General features: G+C 42.8%; 2 protein-coding genes across 7 annotated transcripts in view; one reads left to right on the forward strand and one right to left on the reverse strand.

The window, feature by feature from the left end:
- The first annotated feature begins 481 nt into the window (after nucleotides 1-481).
- On the forward strand, nucleotides 482-7,202 carry nolc1 (nucleolar and coiled-body phosphoprotein 1). Of its 2 annotated transcripts, none has more exons than XM_056396082.1 (14): nucleotides 482-628; nucleotides 980-1,035; nucleotides 1,606-1,769; nucleotides 1,888-1,988; nucleotides 2,094-2,208; nucleotides 2,327-2,451; nucleotides 2,600-2,702; nucleotides 3,239-3,376; nucleotides 3,456-3,545; nucleotides 3,634-4,017; nucleotides 4,269-5,468; nucleotides 5,699-5,826; nucleotides 5,966-6,049; nucleotides 6,139-7,202. In XM_056396082.1, exons 1-14 carry the CDS (start codon nucleotides 518-520, stop codon nucleotides 6,295-6,297), a joined length of 2,958 nt encoding a protein of 985 aa, XP_056252057.1. In that variant the 5' UTR covers nucleotides 482-517; the 3' UTR covers nucleotides 6,298-7,202. The 2 variants fall into 2 exon arrangements, with proteins under 2 accessions (XP_056252057.1, XP_056252058.1); XM_056396083.1 differs by having other exon boundaries at nucleotides 1,891-1,988.
- A 2,870-nt stretch (nucleotides 7,203-10,072) lies between these two features.
- micu1 (mitochondrial calcium uptake 1) overlaps nucleotides 10,073-17,798 on the reverse strand; it is a 29,679-nt gene continuing 21,953 nt past the window's right edge. For all 5 annotated transcript variants that reach the window (XM_056395249.1, XM_056395247.1, XM_056395250.1 and 2 more), the window contains 6 exons: nucleotides 17,412-17,494; nucleotides 16,611-16,811; nucleotides 15,178-15,315; nucleotides 13,562-13,670; nucleotides 11,168-11,257; nucleotides 10,073-10,988 (listed from right to left, as the gene is read on the reverse strand). In XM_056395249.1, coding sequence (XP_056251224.1) covers nucleotides 10,828-10,988; nucleotides 11,168-11,257; nucleotides 13,562-13,670; nucleotides 15,178-15,315; nucleotides 16,611-16,811; nucleotides 17,412-17,494 — 782 coding nt within the window. In that variant the 3' untranslated portion in view covers nucleotides 10,073-10,827. The remainder of the gene's footprint in view (nucleotides 10,989-11,167; nucleotides 11,258-13,561; nucleotides 13,671-15,177; nucleotides 15,316-16,610; nucleotides 16,812-17,411; nucleotides 17,495-17,798) is intronic.

Here is a 17,798-nt window from a genome sequence, read left to right on the forward strand (position 1 = left end):
TGCGCCTTTATTGACAACGACATGCCTAACAAAATATGAAGAATAAGAGGAACATTGCATACAATTGGGCGTTTAACCATTAAAACGCCAAGTTTACTAACTATATTCCCATACCGATTTGATAAGCCAACAAATTTTCATTTGAAAGCGTATTTTTTAAACATTAAAGGGAATCTAGCTAGCTAAAGAGGCCTCACTCTACTTCTATTCCCTGATACCACCGGATCTAAATATCTTTTTTAAATCCAGAGCTATAATTTTTATAACTACGAATCATCATTTAGTTTTTTTTATTATTTATATTTTAGAGACAATATTTGGAGTAATTTGCTGCTTTTGGGCAATTCTTTAGCAATTAACTGTGGGTGAATTTAAATTATTCTTTGAATTCTGCTCAAAAAGTGGGACGGATTTTTTCAATGGGGTGAACCATCTACTTGGCGAAGAGTGTCACGACGTCGTCATTACGCGCCGGGTTCCGGGCACTTTCTTCCCTTCCAGAAGAAGCGTGGTGAAGATGGCGGCGCAGAATTCGGTGCCGAGTGATCTGTACAAATGCGTATATACATTTCTGCGGGATAATAAGTTCACTAAGGCGGCGCAGCAGTTTCTGAAACAGACTAAAGTGGTAAGCGACTCTTTTTGTTGTGTGGTTGACAACCAGGATGCGCTGTCTTGTCTCCAGGTGCTTCGAGTGGAAGTTGTCCAGATAGACCGCATGAGGAGCGAACCTACAGCTACGTGCAGAGAACATGTTGCCGGAGAAGTCAGCACGTGTAGAGGCTCACGCGCAAGCTGTATATCAGCTGCCACCTGTTTAACACTAATTAACTAATTGCTGTTTTCATCTAATAGATGGTGAAGGGACATGATACAATGTACTGCTTTGTAGGGAATTGGAAACTTAGTGTTTAACTGCACAAACTTTACAAATTGGAGGTGATTGGCTAAGTTATTGCTTCGTGTGTTTTCTCTGCAGACTCCACAGGATGAAAACGAAGAAAACCTCGTCAACATCTTCAACTTCTGGGTTAAGTGAGTTGCTTATTGTCTTTTTAGCTATTCTTTCAATGCTAAAATTTGTTTAGTTTACACCAATATCGATAAACCTGGAAAACATGGCCAAGCCAGCTGTGGGTGTCGTTGTTTTCCTATCAAATGCAGTCAATTAACATTGTCATTAACAACATTAACATCGAACATTTATATAGATTGGCTAGTCTCTGTCTGAACTGGTCATGGCTAACTGTTGGCTTATCAGACTTACATTTATGAAATGAAATTCAATTAAAATGTACTTTAATGGCTAAATTAACACCTGACCCATGGACAACAGTTTAAACTAGCCACTCGACCAGCATTAGGACAATTATAATGATGCTGCTTAATGTGCATTTTCCCCGTGAAAACACACATTTATACAATCACCATGGCTGCTATCCCAGTATCCCATTTTAGCTGGCCTCAGTACAATCTGTCTTCTGTTCAGCTTGAGGAAAGGACTAGTTATATTTTAACTAAATTATAAGCTTTTTCTCATATTACAAATGACACATGAATCCCCATTTTAGCAATGAATCTCACTATCACTATGGGTCTTCCTAGATCTCCTGAGTCCAAGAAACGAAAAGCACTTCCCAATAAGGGTGAAGCTAGCAACGGTCCATCGGCAAAGAAAGCAAAAACCACTACAGAGAGCTCCAGCAGCGAAGAGTCAAGCAGCGAGGATGAAGAAGCTTCTGCAAAACCAACTAAGGCAGCCCCTGCAGGTAAGAGCAATGTACTTGACCAAGAGATTTGACATGGCAGGTTGAATTCTGTCAGTGATGTGCCATTCAGAAATCTTCTACAGCGGTATCATACTCAATTTCTTTATATTTGTTTTAGCAGCCAAGGTGGTGCCTGCTAAAGCTGCAGCAGCTGCTAAAGCTGCATCCAGCAGCAGTGAAGACTCCAGTGACTCTGAGGAGGAGAAGGCTCCTGCAAAGGTAAGAGAAAACTTTCAAATTAAAGATGCAACTCACATCTAGCCAGTGCTGCAAGGTTTAAGCAAGTGAGGCTTTTACTTTCATATAAATTGTTTCTTCTTGTAGGCTCCTGTAAAGCCAGTTGCTGCTGCTGCTCCTGCTGCAAGGAAGAAAGACAGCAGCTCTAGCAGTGAAGAATCTGACTCTGAGGATGAGCAGCCCACTAAAGCCCCTGCACCAAGTGAGTTTATTGCCAGATGTCATTAATACTGTGGTAATGCATAATTGTGAACTAAAAATAAGCAAAAAATATGTATTTTTTTTAAATCTAATTTCCTTTATTTAACTGTGATTAATAGAACCCAAGGCAGGTGCGGTCACAACACCCAAACCAGCTGCTCCTACCAAAGGTGCAGGTCAGAAAAAGCAGGAGAGCAGTTCTGAAGATAGTTCCTCAGATTCTGAAGATGAAGAACCAGCTAAGGTTTGTTAAAGAATCTTGCCATATCATAACATGGTTTTGATTTTCATTTCAGAGTTTAGAATATTTCCGACCATGCTCAATCAAATACTGATTGTTGTAGGTAAATGTGTACATCAGACTTAACTGCTTATGTCATGTGTCCTGATAGGCTCCAGTCAAACCTGCCCCAGTAAAGGCTGCTGCTGCTGAATCAAGCAGTGAGGAAGACTCTTCTGAAGATGAGGCTCCTCCCAGCAAAAAACCCAAAGCAGGTGTGTGTTTTTTTTTTATTTTATTTATTTATTTTTTTAACCTTGCTGAATGTCAATATCCATGCTCAATGGCTTGCACACATTAAGCAATAACAACCCAACAATGCCTTGAGATGATACTGGTGAACACCAGGGAACCTTTTGATTTATATTTATTTTGAGTCTGTCATCCTTCTCCCCACTGAAAAACGGTCCAGGTTTCTTTCTTTCTATCTGTTTTTTTTTTTTTTTTTTTGCTGTGCACTGCAAAAATATAATTGATATTTGCTATCACCTTCTTGGCGCCCATGATTATGATGTTGATGCATCATAATCCCTGCTCACCAGCACTTGTTCATTCTTGCCTATGCCTGTTTCCATCCCTCTCATCCATGGCCCTGACCGTCCATCATGTGCGTCATACCTGAAGACAGAATTATATCACGAGCTGATCACCTGGTCCAAACTGGGATGATCTTAGGTTAAAATATTGAATAATTGTACTGTGGCTCTGTGTTATATATCATGATACTGATCCACTTTCTCTGTCTTGTTAGGAGCGTACAGTGCAGTCCCACCTCCTGCTTCAATCCAGAAAGCACCAGCTGCACCGGCAGCCAGCAAGGCCAAAGACAGCGACTCTTCAGATAGCAGTGATGACAGCAGTGATGAGGAAGAAGAAAAGAAAGTAGTTGGTAAGAGGTGCTCCCCTTTCTCAGTTTTAATTATCAGTGTGGTCAGTGGCATATCTAACAGGACTGTAATCCTTCACAGCAAAACCTGCACTGGTTAAGACCAATGCTGCCAAACCTGTTGTGGCCAAACCTTCTGCAAAGAAGCAGGAGTCCAGCTCTGAGAGCTCAGGTAATGAGCATGATTCAAGTCAGTCATTTTTTTACTTGGTGTGAACTAATGCAGAACGTGTGACAAACATTTTTCTTGATTTCTCTAGATTCAAGCTCCGATGAAGAGGAGGCAAAGAAGCCCGCAGCCAAAGTCACCCCAGCTAAAGCTGCCCCAGTCAAACCTGCTGCAGCCAAAGCTGCACCTGCTAAAAAGGACGACTCAGACTCAGACTCATCGAGTTCGGAAGATGAAGAGGAGGTGAAGAAACCTGCAGCGAAGGTGACCCCTGCTAAAGCTGCCCCAGTCAAACCTATTGCAGCCAAAGCCACACCTGCTAAAGAAGACTCCTCAGAGGAGGATTCCAGTTCAGATGAGGAGGAGACGGCAGTAAAGAAGCCTGCAGCAAAGAAGCCTGCAGCAAAGAAGCCTACAGCCAAACCCGCACCTGCCAAGACTACCCCAGCTAAAAAAGACGAGTCCTCATCCTCCGGTAAGAGACGCCAAAAGTACATGTGAGCTCAGTAGTCCTTTAAGAATGATACATTTCTACAATACCTTATGTTTGCTTCATTTTGTGAATCTCTTTACCTGTTTTGCTAGATCAAGGCTAGAATTGATCATTTATAATCCATCATGAGAACTGTCAGTTATGACATAAATATTTCTACTTCCACCCCTGCTTTGCTGCACACATTTGTGTTTATCTGAAAAATGTTCAAAACAGTTTTTCTTTCATCTCAGATTCAGATAGCAGCTCTGAAGATGAGGCTCCAGCAAAACCTGCCACTAAAACTGCAGCCCCACCCAAACCTGCTGCTGCCTCCAAGCCCCCAGCCAAGAAAGCAGAGAGCAGCTCTGATAGTGAGGATTCCTCTGAGGATGAGAAAGATCCAGTGAAAGCCAAGACAGCAGCCAAACCAGCCACGTCTTCAAAGCCTGCTACCCCTGTCGCAAAGCCTCCTGCAGCAGCAGAGAGCAGCTCAGACTCTGACTCTTCTGATGACGAGGAACCAGCTAAGGCCAAGCCCGCAGGAACTAAACCTGCTACCCCGGCTTCAAAGCCTGCTACTCCTGCAGCCAAGCCTGCTGCTGCAGCAGAGAGCAGCTCAGACTCTGACTCCTCTTCTGAAGATGAAAAACCAGTCAAGGCTAAACCTGCAGCGGCTAAACCAGCAACCCCAGCCTCAAAGCCTGCTACTCCTGCAGCCAAGGCGGCTGCAGCGGCAGAGAGCAGCTCAGACTCTGATTCCTCTTCTGAAGATGAAGAACCAGTCAAGGCTAAACCTGCAGCGGCTAAACCTGTAGCAGCTAAGCCAGCAACCCCAGCCTCAAAGCCTGCTACTCCTGCAGCCAAGCGTGCTGCAGCGGCAGAGAGCAGCTCAGACTCTGACAGTGACAGCTCAGACTCGGAGAATGAGGCCACCAAACCTGCGGTCAAGAAACAAACTCCAGCAAAAGCAGCAGCGAAGAAGCCTGCCGCTGCCGCCAAGGCTCCTGCAGACACCAGTGACGACAGCTCCAGTGATGAGGAAGAACCGAAGAAGGCAGCACCAGCACCCAAGCCTGCACCCACGAAGGCGGCTGCTGCTCCAACAAAGAAGGCTGAGAGCAGCTCTGACTCATCAGATAGCTCTGATTCTGAGACGGAGACCAAGTCCACCCCTGCTAAGCCTGCAGTCACCAACGGCAAGGCAGCAACACACAAGACAGCCAGTGCAGCAGCCAAGGCCCCAGCAAAGCCAGAGGAGTCCTCGTCCAGTGACAGTAGTTCTGAGGAGGAGGAAGACACAAAGGTGAAAGCACAAAAACCTGCTGCAACAGCAAAGACAACTCCAGTAGCTAAAGCTAAAGAGAGCAGCAGCAGTTCCTCAGACAGTTCATCCGACGAGGAGGAACCACCGCGCAAAGCAGCCACAGCACCCACCACCCCTGTAACAAACGGTACGTCTCAAGCAAATACTGAACACAATGTGGCCATTTAACAGGGAAAAAATGTATTTATGGGCAAACGGCTCACTCAAGAAGCCAATACAAGAAAGGTCATTGCTTTTTACCCTGCATTTATTGGCCTTCTAAATGCTGTGTAATTTCATGCATCTTCAGTTTATGGAACACTTGTTGGTTTCACTGGTTCACAACTGATCTCCTCTAATTTCCTCTGATTCATGCAGGTACCAAAGGAAAGAGAAAAAGAGATGATGAATCATCAGAAAGTGAAGAGGAAGAGACAGAGGTCACAACACCCAAAAACAAGAAAGCAACAACCACACCTCAGACTTTCCCTAAAGCCAATAAGAAGGTAAGACCTGTTAGTGACTGGTACTCAGTCTTAAGTGTGATTTGCCAGCAAATGGACGGTTTTCTAAAATAACTCTTGTCAAGCTGATGTCAGCTGGAGAAAAGCTTGTTTTCTTCATGGGAAATAATTTGTCTTTCAGTCCTCCAACATACCCTTCCGTAGAATAAGAGAGGAAGATGTAGATGTGGATCCTCGTCTTGCAGACAACTCGTTTGATGCAAAGGTGAGTTCAGTAAACATCCTTGCAGCAGCATTGCATATTAAGATGACCAAATAACTCCCCCTCACGCTCATTTGTCTTTGCGATTCCAGTCTGGAGCCAGAGGAGACTGGGGTGAGAAAGCTAACGATGTACTCAGGTTCACAAAAGGCAAGTCATTCCGTCACGAAAAGACGAAGAAGAAGAGGGGGAGCTACCGCGGCGGCGCCATCTCCACCACAGTTAACTCCATTAAGTTTGACAGTGACTGAGCACCCCCTCACCTCGGTCACCTTCACCTGAACTGTACTGTACATGCGTGATCAGGACTACCAGTTGTCTGCTTCTTCCCCCTGTATCCAGTCCCTCTGTTATCACCACCAAGCAGCTGCAGCACACTGACAGAAGAATGTGACCTGTAGAGCTGAGCTGGCACTTCAATTTAGTTAGCTGCCCTTAGTTTGTAATGGACACTGTTCGTTTGATCTCTGTGGCAGCAGGAGAGAGATGTACCCAGCTGTGACTTCAGACTGTACTGGTTGACATCCATGTGACATTATTATACTTATAGCCACTAGGTGGCTGCAGGCCACCTGTGAATGGTAAAAAGCCAATGTGTGTGTTGGGCCCCCTTTTTTTCTTGTTTTCACTTTGTTGACCTGTACTTTACTCTCAAATGACAAATGTCCTGTCAGTTTTCGGTAAAATCATTTTTTTTCTTTTATCTATGAGTGACAGCCAGCCATCCCATCAGGCTCCTCTGTGTTTAAAAAGGCTAATTGGATTGGATTCTTGAAGTCTGTTTAGTTTTTTGTTAATTTTTATGTGGCTACATTTAAATGTGGGGAGGGTGTGTGCTTGGGCTTTTTCTCTTAACATTACACAAAAACACTTAGTGAGTACAACTGAGTTTTATACTACGTATTTATTAAGTTTTATTCCATTTCAAACTTTAGGACCTCAGCTGTTTCTTCCCATGCTATTCTCAAGCCATTTTGCTTAGAAACTTCTTCTGATGTTATGACGCCCCTGTCAGCCCCTCCCTGTTTTGTTCGAGTTAATTATTCATAAACATAATGGAGCCATGATTGTTTCAATTGTTTGAATTTATGGAATAAACTTGTCATTTTTTTATTACCAATTCCTGTAGCTATAATTAAAGACCTAACAGATTAAATGTTGTTGATTTTATTTTTTTTATTCTTTTCCTTCCTTCAAATTGACACTGGCTCTTTATTTTGTCTTCAGTTAGAGCAGGCAGAGCTCCTCCCAGAGCTGTGTTCACTCATGTTGACTGAAATGGGATGGAAGTCCAGTCTTGTAGGCATCTAAAAATTACAAGCTGCTTTGTTTCAGATATACATGCCTGCAGTTATTAGCTATGTTATTAAGTAATGCCCCTGGAAAACATGTAAAATTCATATGGCAGCAGCATTTATTTGTGGAACTGAAAACAATGGTCATGCACTCAACCAGAAAATCAACTTGACTGCCTCAACAAAGCCACTAGATGGCAGTCAGGTATCTCTGCTCCAGTCCTGACTTTCAGTTGTTGAATGGGAAACGGCATATGAACTGTCTCCTTATTACCTGATGCCATGGGACAGTTTTGAGGAGGGTTGCTATGTCCAGACCTTACAGTCTGCCCAGCCCTGCTGCTTGTTCCCTGCACTGAACACTGGTAGACATGATCGATGTTCTGTTTCACAATAAACAAAGGAGAAGCAAGGCTTGTGAGGAATGTACAGGTGGAGTGGTAACGGTAGAGGGCTGCTCTTTTTAAAGTGATATTTCACCAATTCCAACAATGCAGCAGAGCCTACACCGTGCATTCCCCAAATAGCCAAGCCAAACCAGATATAACCCTGATGATATCACCATGACATTATCAGGGTTATTTTCTCAGGCTTCAAAACCATAGACATTATACAGCTATTTTAATTGACCGGGTAGTACTGACCAAGTAAATGATACTCGTGTAATATGGGCGGAGGGCCCCTTTAACTAACCCCTTTATCTCGTATTTGTTGTCAGCTTTACATTCTCATTTGGTAAACACATTTCATTTCACAGTTGCATCGATGACACCAGGTATGCCTCAGAGATACTGAATGCTGGATGTCTCAGAACATATTCAACACAGTTTGAGATGATTTTAACAGCTCCTGTCACTCCCTGCTTTTATAAACCAAAGAAAGGTGGTTGTCTCTCCATGTCGGCAATAAAAACTGGTGGTAGTGACTGTAGCGCTACGTTTGATTATTGTACCAGAAAATGATTCCCCCCCCCAAACTCCTTTTAAACAGGCCTCGGTGGACTCTGTTTCTTATTATTGCACATATATATGTAAAAATAGAGGGTTATTATTTTTGCATTATAATACATGACAGATGGCACATGACATATGGCTTAATGAAGCATACACTCGCTCCATTCAGTGTGAGGCAAAAGCTTAATTCCTATGCACACCAGAAGAACAGCACATGTACTGTCCATAAAGTTAATGTGTATACACACTGAGCAAATGTGTACATATCTGTGCCTACACATAAAGAGGTGTTGACTTAGGAGGGAGGTCTGCAGCCACTCCAAATACAGGCTCCCGCCCAGGTCTGACAACAGTTAACCACTGAGCGTAGCTCCAGTGCTCAACAAGCAGGGAAACCTGACAGAGCGTGCTTGCTTGGGGTTTACATGGCTGACCTGCTGAGGAGGAGGCCACGCTGTACAGCCACTGCAGAGCTGTTACTGGGCAATTTTTCAGAGTCTTGATGCCTTTGGAGGCAATGCTGCTTGGCTGCATGCTGCTGTCTATAAAATCACTACGGGCCACAGGAGCTTTCACTGAGCTTTGGAAAGCAGAGTAAAAGTGTTTTGATTTGTTATTAGTGCTGAAAAAGGTTAGTTCAATAACGGGACTGAACAGAAAATTACATTTTTTTTTTAGGTAATCAACTAATTTTTGTTAAATGACTGTTATAACTTATCAATTATGAGGCAAAGATTTCCCATCAGCTGCTCTTCTGTTTTATAGTATTATTAAATATATACAAAAATTAATTTCTTTGGCTGCTGGGCTGACATCACCTTCAGCTGTGGGAAAATATAATGGGCATTTTACATTTTTTTCTAACATTGCATTGACTTGTTAATTTAGCAGTTAATTAACAATCAACAGATTAATGGTCCATGAAAATAACTAGTAATAGTTGAGGAACTGCTGCTGGGGAAGGCTGTACAACAGATAAAAGGTCATGAGAATGAGTAACTGGTGTTTTCAAAGAAAACTATGTATCTCTAAAATAGGTGGGTTTTATGAATAATAATGGGTTCAGAAAATGATCCCATTGGATTAGTTAAATAATTAATTTTCACAAAGCTGAAAAAAATTAGCTCATGAAAAGTTGACATTTTGGAGATATATGGTTTTCACTGGACAGCAGGTTTCTGTTTGAAAGGAAGTGTTTTGAAAGAACTCAGGTAAGGAATACTGATGAGAGGGTTTCCAACCTAATCTCTGCCCAGCAATCACTCCTGAGTACCACTTCCATCTGTCAGCTACAATGTGAGCGAGAGAGCAAGCCAGCTTGTTTCAGGCCAATGCAGCACAGTGTGTGCAAAGGGGCTGCAGGACAATCTTTTAATGGGCAGCAGAGGCCGGGGACTGCCCATCCTGTCCATTTCAATTAGATAAAACTGCTGACTGCTCTTGCGCGCGCACACACACACACACACACACACACACACACACACACAACACACACACACACACACACACACACACACACACACACACATTACCATATTTTCTTCTGGCACGCACTGAAAGCCACTGCATACAATCAGCCATGCATTTTTGCCTAAAAATGTTAACACCACATTTCATTACACATGACAGATGACTTCCTTCGTGCCCCACAGATTAGTCTAGCTAATCCTCCACTCCACTTTTTCTCAGAGACACTGTGTGAAAATGAGAACATGGCAGGACAACAATCCAACTTGCAAGTCGAGCAGAACAGTAGTTTAGAAATAAAGCTTAATCAGTTTTACATTATTAAAACATCTTTAATAGAGCATTTCTTTTACCATCAATCTTATATAAAGTGTTTCAGTGAGGAATAATAATTGGAAGAATACACACTTTGAACAGTACATTGTGGAGCAAGACAAACATCATTGATCTTCTACGTGCCAAAAAAAAAAAAAGAAAAAAGAAAATATAAGTTGCAGTTAGAGCTAGTGGACTGAATGAAGAGGTACTAACAAGATTATAGACCTCTGCTTTCTGTCCCACCAAAGAAATAATTAAGGGTCTGCCATCAGTGTAGAGAGGACATACTGAGGCATTAATGCAGCTGAAGGTCAAATTAGATCGATTCCACTTCTTGTCTTGCCTTTTGCAGTAAAACATGTTAAATGCAGATATAAAAGTGCCACTTTTAGCGTTGACACTGCATTCCTCTATAGAATATATGGCACAAATACACATACACTCAAGTTTGATTGTATATTTGAAAATATACAAACGCTCACAATGCCTTGGAAAGGCACACTAGAGAAGCCTTTCAGGACACACAGCGCTGTGTCAGCATGCTTCAGTCACTGTACTGATAACTTGAACTACAGCGACATGTGTTAATGATCGATGATGCCCCACTGAGCTGCAGTCCTAATGAGTTCATTGCATTAATTGTCCATTTAAGTTCTATTGAAGGTGAATGCTGATGATGCTTGGATGTGTTGTTGCTTTATTCACACGCCGTCTTACTGTCTCACTCACACGTCGTCTCCTGTCTCCATTATGTCTTTGGTGTGGCGAAGTCCCAGGCGGTATCCTGGGCACACTTCCACATGGCACGCACCAGCCGAGTGAAGCCCATGTCCTTGGGTTTCTCCAGCCCACGCATCAGCCGCTGCTTCATAATGGCTATGAACTCCTTATTACTAAGCTCTCCGTTCCCTAAGGAAGATAGACAGGGGGAGAGAAGTGGGAGAGTAGAGGGTGATGGACAAGGGGAGGTGATGAAATAACAGAGAAGGAGTAAGTAAGGGGATTCATTGATGATTTCCATCTGTCAGCGGGGGCATTATTTGGCAGGGGGCAGTTGGAGAGATATGATGAACATATCGGCTTCTTACCATCACAGTCGAACAGAGCGAACACCACATCGCACACATGGTCCGACAGCTCAACCTTGGCCACGGTGCGAGCCACCTGCTTCATGGTAACTAGGAGACAGAGAAAGAGGGAACCACAGACAGAGAGAGTCACCATTTGTGAAAGAGAGTGCAAGTGCACACAAACTCATAAGAGCCAGCTCATAAATGACCCATGTGGAGGAGACTGTGCGTGAGTGTGAACTGCTTTGGATCGATAGCAGGCAAGGCTCCCATTCACCAGGGCGACTCTCTGACAGACACGAGACAGAGAATGAAGGGGCTGAGAGGAGGAGGAGTAGATGTGTCAGAACATCCAGCAGAGAATGAGACTGAATGAAGGGAATGAAAAAAAAATAGAGGGTGGGAGGGAATGGAGATGTACAGAGTAAAAAAAAGAGAAATGAAGACATGGTCTGGGGAGAGAAAAAGCCTCAGGGTCATTTCAGTAAAACATATACATGACAAAAAGATGAAAAACTCCTTAGTCTCAACCAGAATTATTGATTAACAGACTTCAAAGGCAACAGAGGACTATGAGAAATAGGATGAAATGAATAATGTCTGACAAATATATATGTATATATATCTCATTAGTTGGCTTCTTTTCTACATTTAAGAAAGAATGTGCTGCTCCAGATAACACACAAATCATCTGATTTGACCGTGAGATGACAGAGATGAGAGAAAGGAAAAGGGGACACAAAGAAAAGAGAAGAAAGAAATACAAGAGATCATTTAGTCTGTAGGAGTAGAGCGAAGGCTACAGTGCACAGACAATAGAAGGATGGAGACAATTTACAGAGGCATGCCTGGAAGCTTTCTATGAACCCACAGCAACCTGATGTTTTCAATATCCATCCACAACACACAAATATACTGACACGAACACACACAAACTGAGACACGGCTTGTTACTGTGTAGACATGCAGCCGAAACCATACACTGGAAAGAAGCACCTCAGGGTAGACCCTGCACTCCCTTAAAGCAGCAGCTGCTTCATCTGTGAATCAGAACTAATGGATGTGCTGACAGAAAACATGTGGAAACATACTGAAGGGCTGAATCACTGCAGTAAATGAAGGAAACAGCAACTTATAATTGCCATATTATAAAAGTCACAGGTCCTCTTCGCCTGTGCTGCTCTCACATTAAATTGACTTCCATTGTTAGGATCTGAAGGACAAATGAATTCAGTAAAAATGAATGTGTTGAGGAAGATAAAGGAAATAAGACTAATTTAATGACTGAGTTGACAATTAGTAATTGGTCTTCTTGAATAATCATTATAGACACATTCTTCAGGAGAGAGAATAAAGACTATGACCCACAGTCAACTCTCTGATATTTAAAGTAGTATTCCTTTTTATCAACTTAAACCCCATTTATGATGCTATCAATGGTCAGCATTTTTCTACAACAGCCATACAATGTATTTACATTCAGCAATTACCTCTTAATGGAGCAGTTTTCATTGTTAGCGGCAGAGAACAGAACATCCAACTGCAGCTGCTTCACATTTAAAGTGTTCAACTCGCAAAATAAAGAGTGTGAAGAAGCCACGGGATTGATCTGTCACACGGTTAGAGCTGATAGTGATCATTTTTCAGAAATGCATCTACAAAACAAAATGAAAATCATTTTCTTTCTTTTTTTTTTTAAAAATCTTTTGACAGTGGATCCACTTTTCATTTTTGCAAAGGAGTGTTGGAACAAGAAGGAGCAGCCACAGTGAGCTGTTAGATGAGGAGCAAGGTAACCAACTTTTCACAGTGTCCTGCTTTTGTGTGAATAAAATCTGATCGCAGTTGCTCATTTCTGACAAAGTAGCTGCTCATTGACTATACTGTTACCACAGTAATTACAGGTGTTGCCAAATCATCCAGGACTAAAATCTTTAGAATTTAAATTTTAACGTATTGCTTTACATTGGACGTGTTGGTTAAACGTCCAGTCACCAGCTCACAGTTGATAGTCACCCTTCTTAGGTTCAGGAGGGAAAGAGTAAACATGTAATGACGGGTAAGCTCAGTCCCAACCAGTCAGTGAGCATCAGTAGTATGCACTGTCAAGTAGGAAGTGATCTGTCATATGTGCATGTTCGTGGTCAATGGATTTAAGCGTGTGCTCTTCCTACAGGCCTGAGGGAAGAAGTGGTGGACAAATGGAAGGATGGAGAAACAGATGACGAATGGCTGAGCTACCAATGGGAGCAAAGCCAGGCTTAAAGAGATGTGGGAGGCGGATCAGGGTGGCTGGAGTGTTAACAGCTCTGAGACACAGAGGATGAAAGTGACAACAGTCAAGTCTAAAGAGGAGTAATTAAATAGCAGGAAAGAGAGAATGTCAGCGGAAAAGGGTGAATTTGGGTGTACCTTTATCTATGGAGGCTCCAGCCATGTGGTAGAAACTCAGGGCTGTGTCCACGTCATTCACGTTCTTTAGGAAAGTAAAGAAATTCTCCACCTCTTCAAATGTGATGCCCTGCAAAAGATGGGCAAAAATGTAAAAAAAAAAAATCTGAGTGAGAAACCCAGTGACAAGTCAGGCACAAATCATTCCTGTAGTCTTGTTCGAGCCAGCACTGTGAAAAATCAACTACATATTATAATGACAAGAAAAGCAACTGCACAATGCCATATTTGGAGCAGCTCAGCAGTGTGAACCAAATGACAAGAAGAAGTGGGCAGAAGCTGCCGACACAAATGGATGAGCCGTTAGCCATGGACGAACAGTGGAACAGACGATCTTAGACACACATGCACATATACACATAGACACACAGCTGTCACAATGCTGATGAGCTCATTTGTAAAGAAAAGCAAGCAGCTGGTCTTAGGCAGTAAATAACACTTCCCTCATTTACATTACAGGTTATGCCAACACTGAGACATTGACAGCGGGATGGCAAAAGAGAGGTTAAAATGAGAAAGAGGAAGAGAGAGAGAGAAAGAGAGAGATGCTTACTGCAGTTTAATTCCTTAGAGAGCCACAAGTCTGGCAGCACCCTCATCTTTTTCTCATGCCTGCGAGGAACAGCAGCATCCCTCCTTTCTCTTTTTTTCCACCTGCTTATTACTGCGTTTAACCATCACATTTGCCTTATCATAGCTCAATGTGACATATGTGGTGCTTTAATGTATACCAACATGCTACTATGTGATGCTTAACTTCAAATGAAAAAAAAAAAAAAAAGCAGGAACGTGATGTTTTTTGCTGCAGCTCCTTTGAAGATACAATATGCATGGGTGTAACTTCAGTCAATTGACTGATGGGGCTCATTACAATGAAACAGAACCCAAGTTCATGCTAAGCACTGAAAACAGGAAAGGGATAGGCCTATAGTGAATTTGGCTCAAAGCCCTCTACATTTTCCTGTTTGGTGTGTCCCAGTAGAGCCATTTTACTGCTTAAAGTAATGTGGCTGTGATTGGTGAAAGAATGGCTGGGTGAAGGAAAGGTAAACGTCTTGTGTTAGAAACCTTGCATGGCGATACAAAGTAAACTAAGCTGAATAAGGAGTAGCTGATTAATAAAAAAGCAAACGAGGAGGAGGATAAAGCCTGAAACAAACAGAGTGTGATGCAGGGGACGCAGTGACTGAGAAAGAGCTTATAGAGAAGCTCACACAGAGGACTAACTTATGGCCTTCTGCTGAGCACTGGCTGCTCTGTAATTGGTCACCACAAACAGAGACAGTGGAAGGTAGAGGAGTTGGAGAGAGTGAATGTCGATGAGGTGGATAACTTCAGGCCCTGAATGTGGTGTCCTATCCCAATGATGTATTACCTCTCATCCCGTCTCTCTCACACGCTCCCAATGTCCCAGCAAAATCTCCTTTTCCCTCAGGCGCACACACACACCGTCTGTCATGCATCCTCGCATGTAGCCAATTAGATAAAACACTCACACAACCACATCTAGCACCATATATAACACAGAGTACCAATCACTTATCTCAGAGTTATGTGCAAGTATGAGATTTATCTACCTGTGCATCCTTAAACATCTTCGTCAGTCCCTTCTGCATCTGCTTGAGTTTACGAGACTGGACACCACTGTAGGCCAGCAACATACCTCCAAACTGTCTCTCAGTGATTCTGCCGTCCACAGGATCATTCCTCTCAAACTGGAGGAGGGGGAAGAGAGAGTCATGAAGATTGAGTGCTATGCAGAGGGACAAACAAATGAACAGGAGGAGGAGGGGAACATGGTGAGATGGGAAACAGTAAATACTGGCGTCAGGCTTCAAGCTGAATCATATGTGGAGCTGGCATTCGTAACATTAAATCTACATGTGCAATTATTTATTTATTTATTTATTTTTTTTTTTTACAATGTTCCAATGAAGCATGGCTTCACAGCAGTTGGCCTTGGTTGTGTCAGGTCAATCCATTAGATTTATATCTGAGGCTGTTTGACAGCCACACGGCTCCCTCCCTTCCTCTCTCTCTGAACGTGCCGACCTCTCAAAATGTTAATTTGCTGCACTTGCGAGAGGCAGCTCATGACTAAGCCACAATAAGCCTGGAGTGAAAATTTCAGGGGTGACCTGACCATTCATAGACCCCTGGAGGAGCTACCTTTTGTAAGGTGAAGTTTCTAGTTATCATGACCTCTTTGTTGTTGTGCATGACACATAGCTTTGGTAAAGATAATCACCTACATATTATGCCCTGAATTCAGATTGCTATTTCAGCTCTACTACAGAATTCACACCTACGGCTGGTAAAATATGGCACAAGGTAAGCTGCAGCCTCCGCAATCAAAGAAAGAGGGCAAACGCATAAGATGCCTCGTGTTAAGACAGTGCCCACCTTATTTGTGGCATTATGATTGCACTCTCTGAACATTGTGGTATCATTAAGACCTGACAGATAGTGCTTTCTCTCTGGCAGATGCTCCAACTCAAGTCCTATTCCTGGCGCTTCAGATGACGGCGCCCATTACGGTTCAGTGTATGAGTTAGGCACTACCCACGCTAATTAAAAGAGTAACCATATGTTCAAGAACACTGATCAGTTGCTGGTACTGCAGAGAGAGGAGTTAGAATATGGCTTTTATTACTTCAGTGTCACAGCTTTGAGAGCGTGACAGTGACCAGTGCTGACAGAAATGCACACAGTGTATTTGTCATCCTCAGCCCTTCTTTTGTATAGTGTATCACGCTCACCTGTCACTCCCTCCTCTGAGGGAGCAAGACAGCAAGATTCACTTCCTCTGAGTTAGTAAGCTGTTAATTTTCATGTGTGGTCCCTGAACAGGTGCAGAGGGGACTAAGATTTAAGATTACAGCGAAGCAATTACATTAAAATGAATTCATTACTAGCCATCTACTAACTGTACACAATAGTACAGTAAACCAGTAGATGAATATTCTCAGTATAACACTCTATCCATTCATTCACTTTCCTCTCTCATTACCTCTAGTTTGAGCACATCGTGCTGTAGTTTCCTCTGAAACTCCAGGAAACTGCCGATGGTGAGTTTTCCCTTCAGGTCTTCTCCAAAGAAGTAGGTTGTGAGAGCAGAGCTGCAGCCGGCTGTCTTCAGGGTGTTTCCTGTGGTGGAGCGGTCACGGTGTCGCATGCCCATGCTGGTCTGGGAACGTATGATGCTCTGAACCTAGGGATGTAGGGGGTCACATGTCAGACCGGATAAAAGGTAGTTGATATGTTTTAGTAGTTGTGACAATTTACTTTCTGGAGTATATAAATCCATTAAGCCTCACAGAAATTGTTTTAAAAAATTCTTTAATCAGACAAATCCCCATAATAAAAAGAGGGTTGTGTAAGATTAGCTTGATTTAAATAAAGAGCAATTTCTTGGTTTGGTTTCTTCCCATTTCAAAGCAGTTAAATTCAAAAAGGACTTCCACTTATTCTCTTAGATAGAGGTGTAACTTTAAAAACCTCTATCATAATTATACTGTGCTCTATATCAAAAACCCCTTTCAGATCCAGTGGTAGATTGAGCAATGTATCACAAACTGCAGCACAGCACTTATTCCGCTCATCCCTTTTCCCTTTACGGAAATGTCACAGCGGTGCACAGCAATGCAGGGACCTACCGTTATTGGCTGTCACTGTGTGTTACTGGTTACTGTAATGCAACCCTCGGCTACTGTAGACATTAAAGCACAGTCTAAATGTGTGGGCTTGCCGTTTTAACCTTGTGTCTCCTTGAGTTGGTGTGTGACAGCTGTATTCAAGATGAGTGGCTAACCTGTTCAAACTCCTCCAGGTCCACCTCTCCATCGCCGTTGAGATCAAACATCTTGAAAGCAATTTCAAAATTCCTCTGGGGAGCTGGATACCACAGGACACACACACACACACACACACACACACACACACACACACACACACACACACACACACACACACACACACACACACACACACACACACACACACACACACACACACACACACACACACACACACACACACACACACACACACACACACACACACGCACAAACACATTCTCAAATTACTGCAACACAATGTGAAAACAACAAATCAAACTGGATCAACCCAGAGGACAGCCAAAGAGTTCAACACTGACTCGGTCATTACACATCAACTGTTCAGCATCTTCAGCCTTCAT

This window comes from Seriola aureovittata, chromosome 14, assembly GCF_021018895.1.
Source record: "Seriola aureovittata isolate HTS-2021-v1 ecotype China chromosome 14, ASM2101889v1, whole genome shotgun sequence".
NCBI classification, from domain to species: Eukaryota; Metazoa; Chordata; class Actinopteri; order Carangiformes; family Carangidae; genus Seriola; species Seriola aureovittata.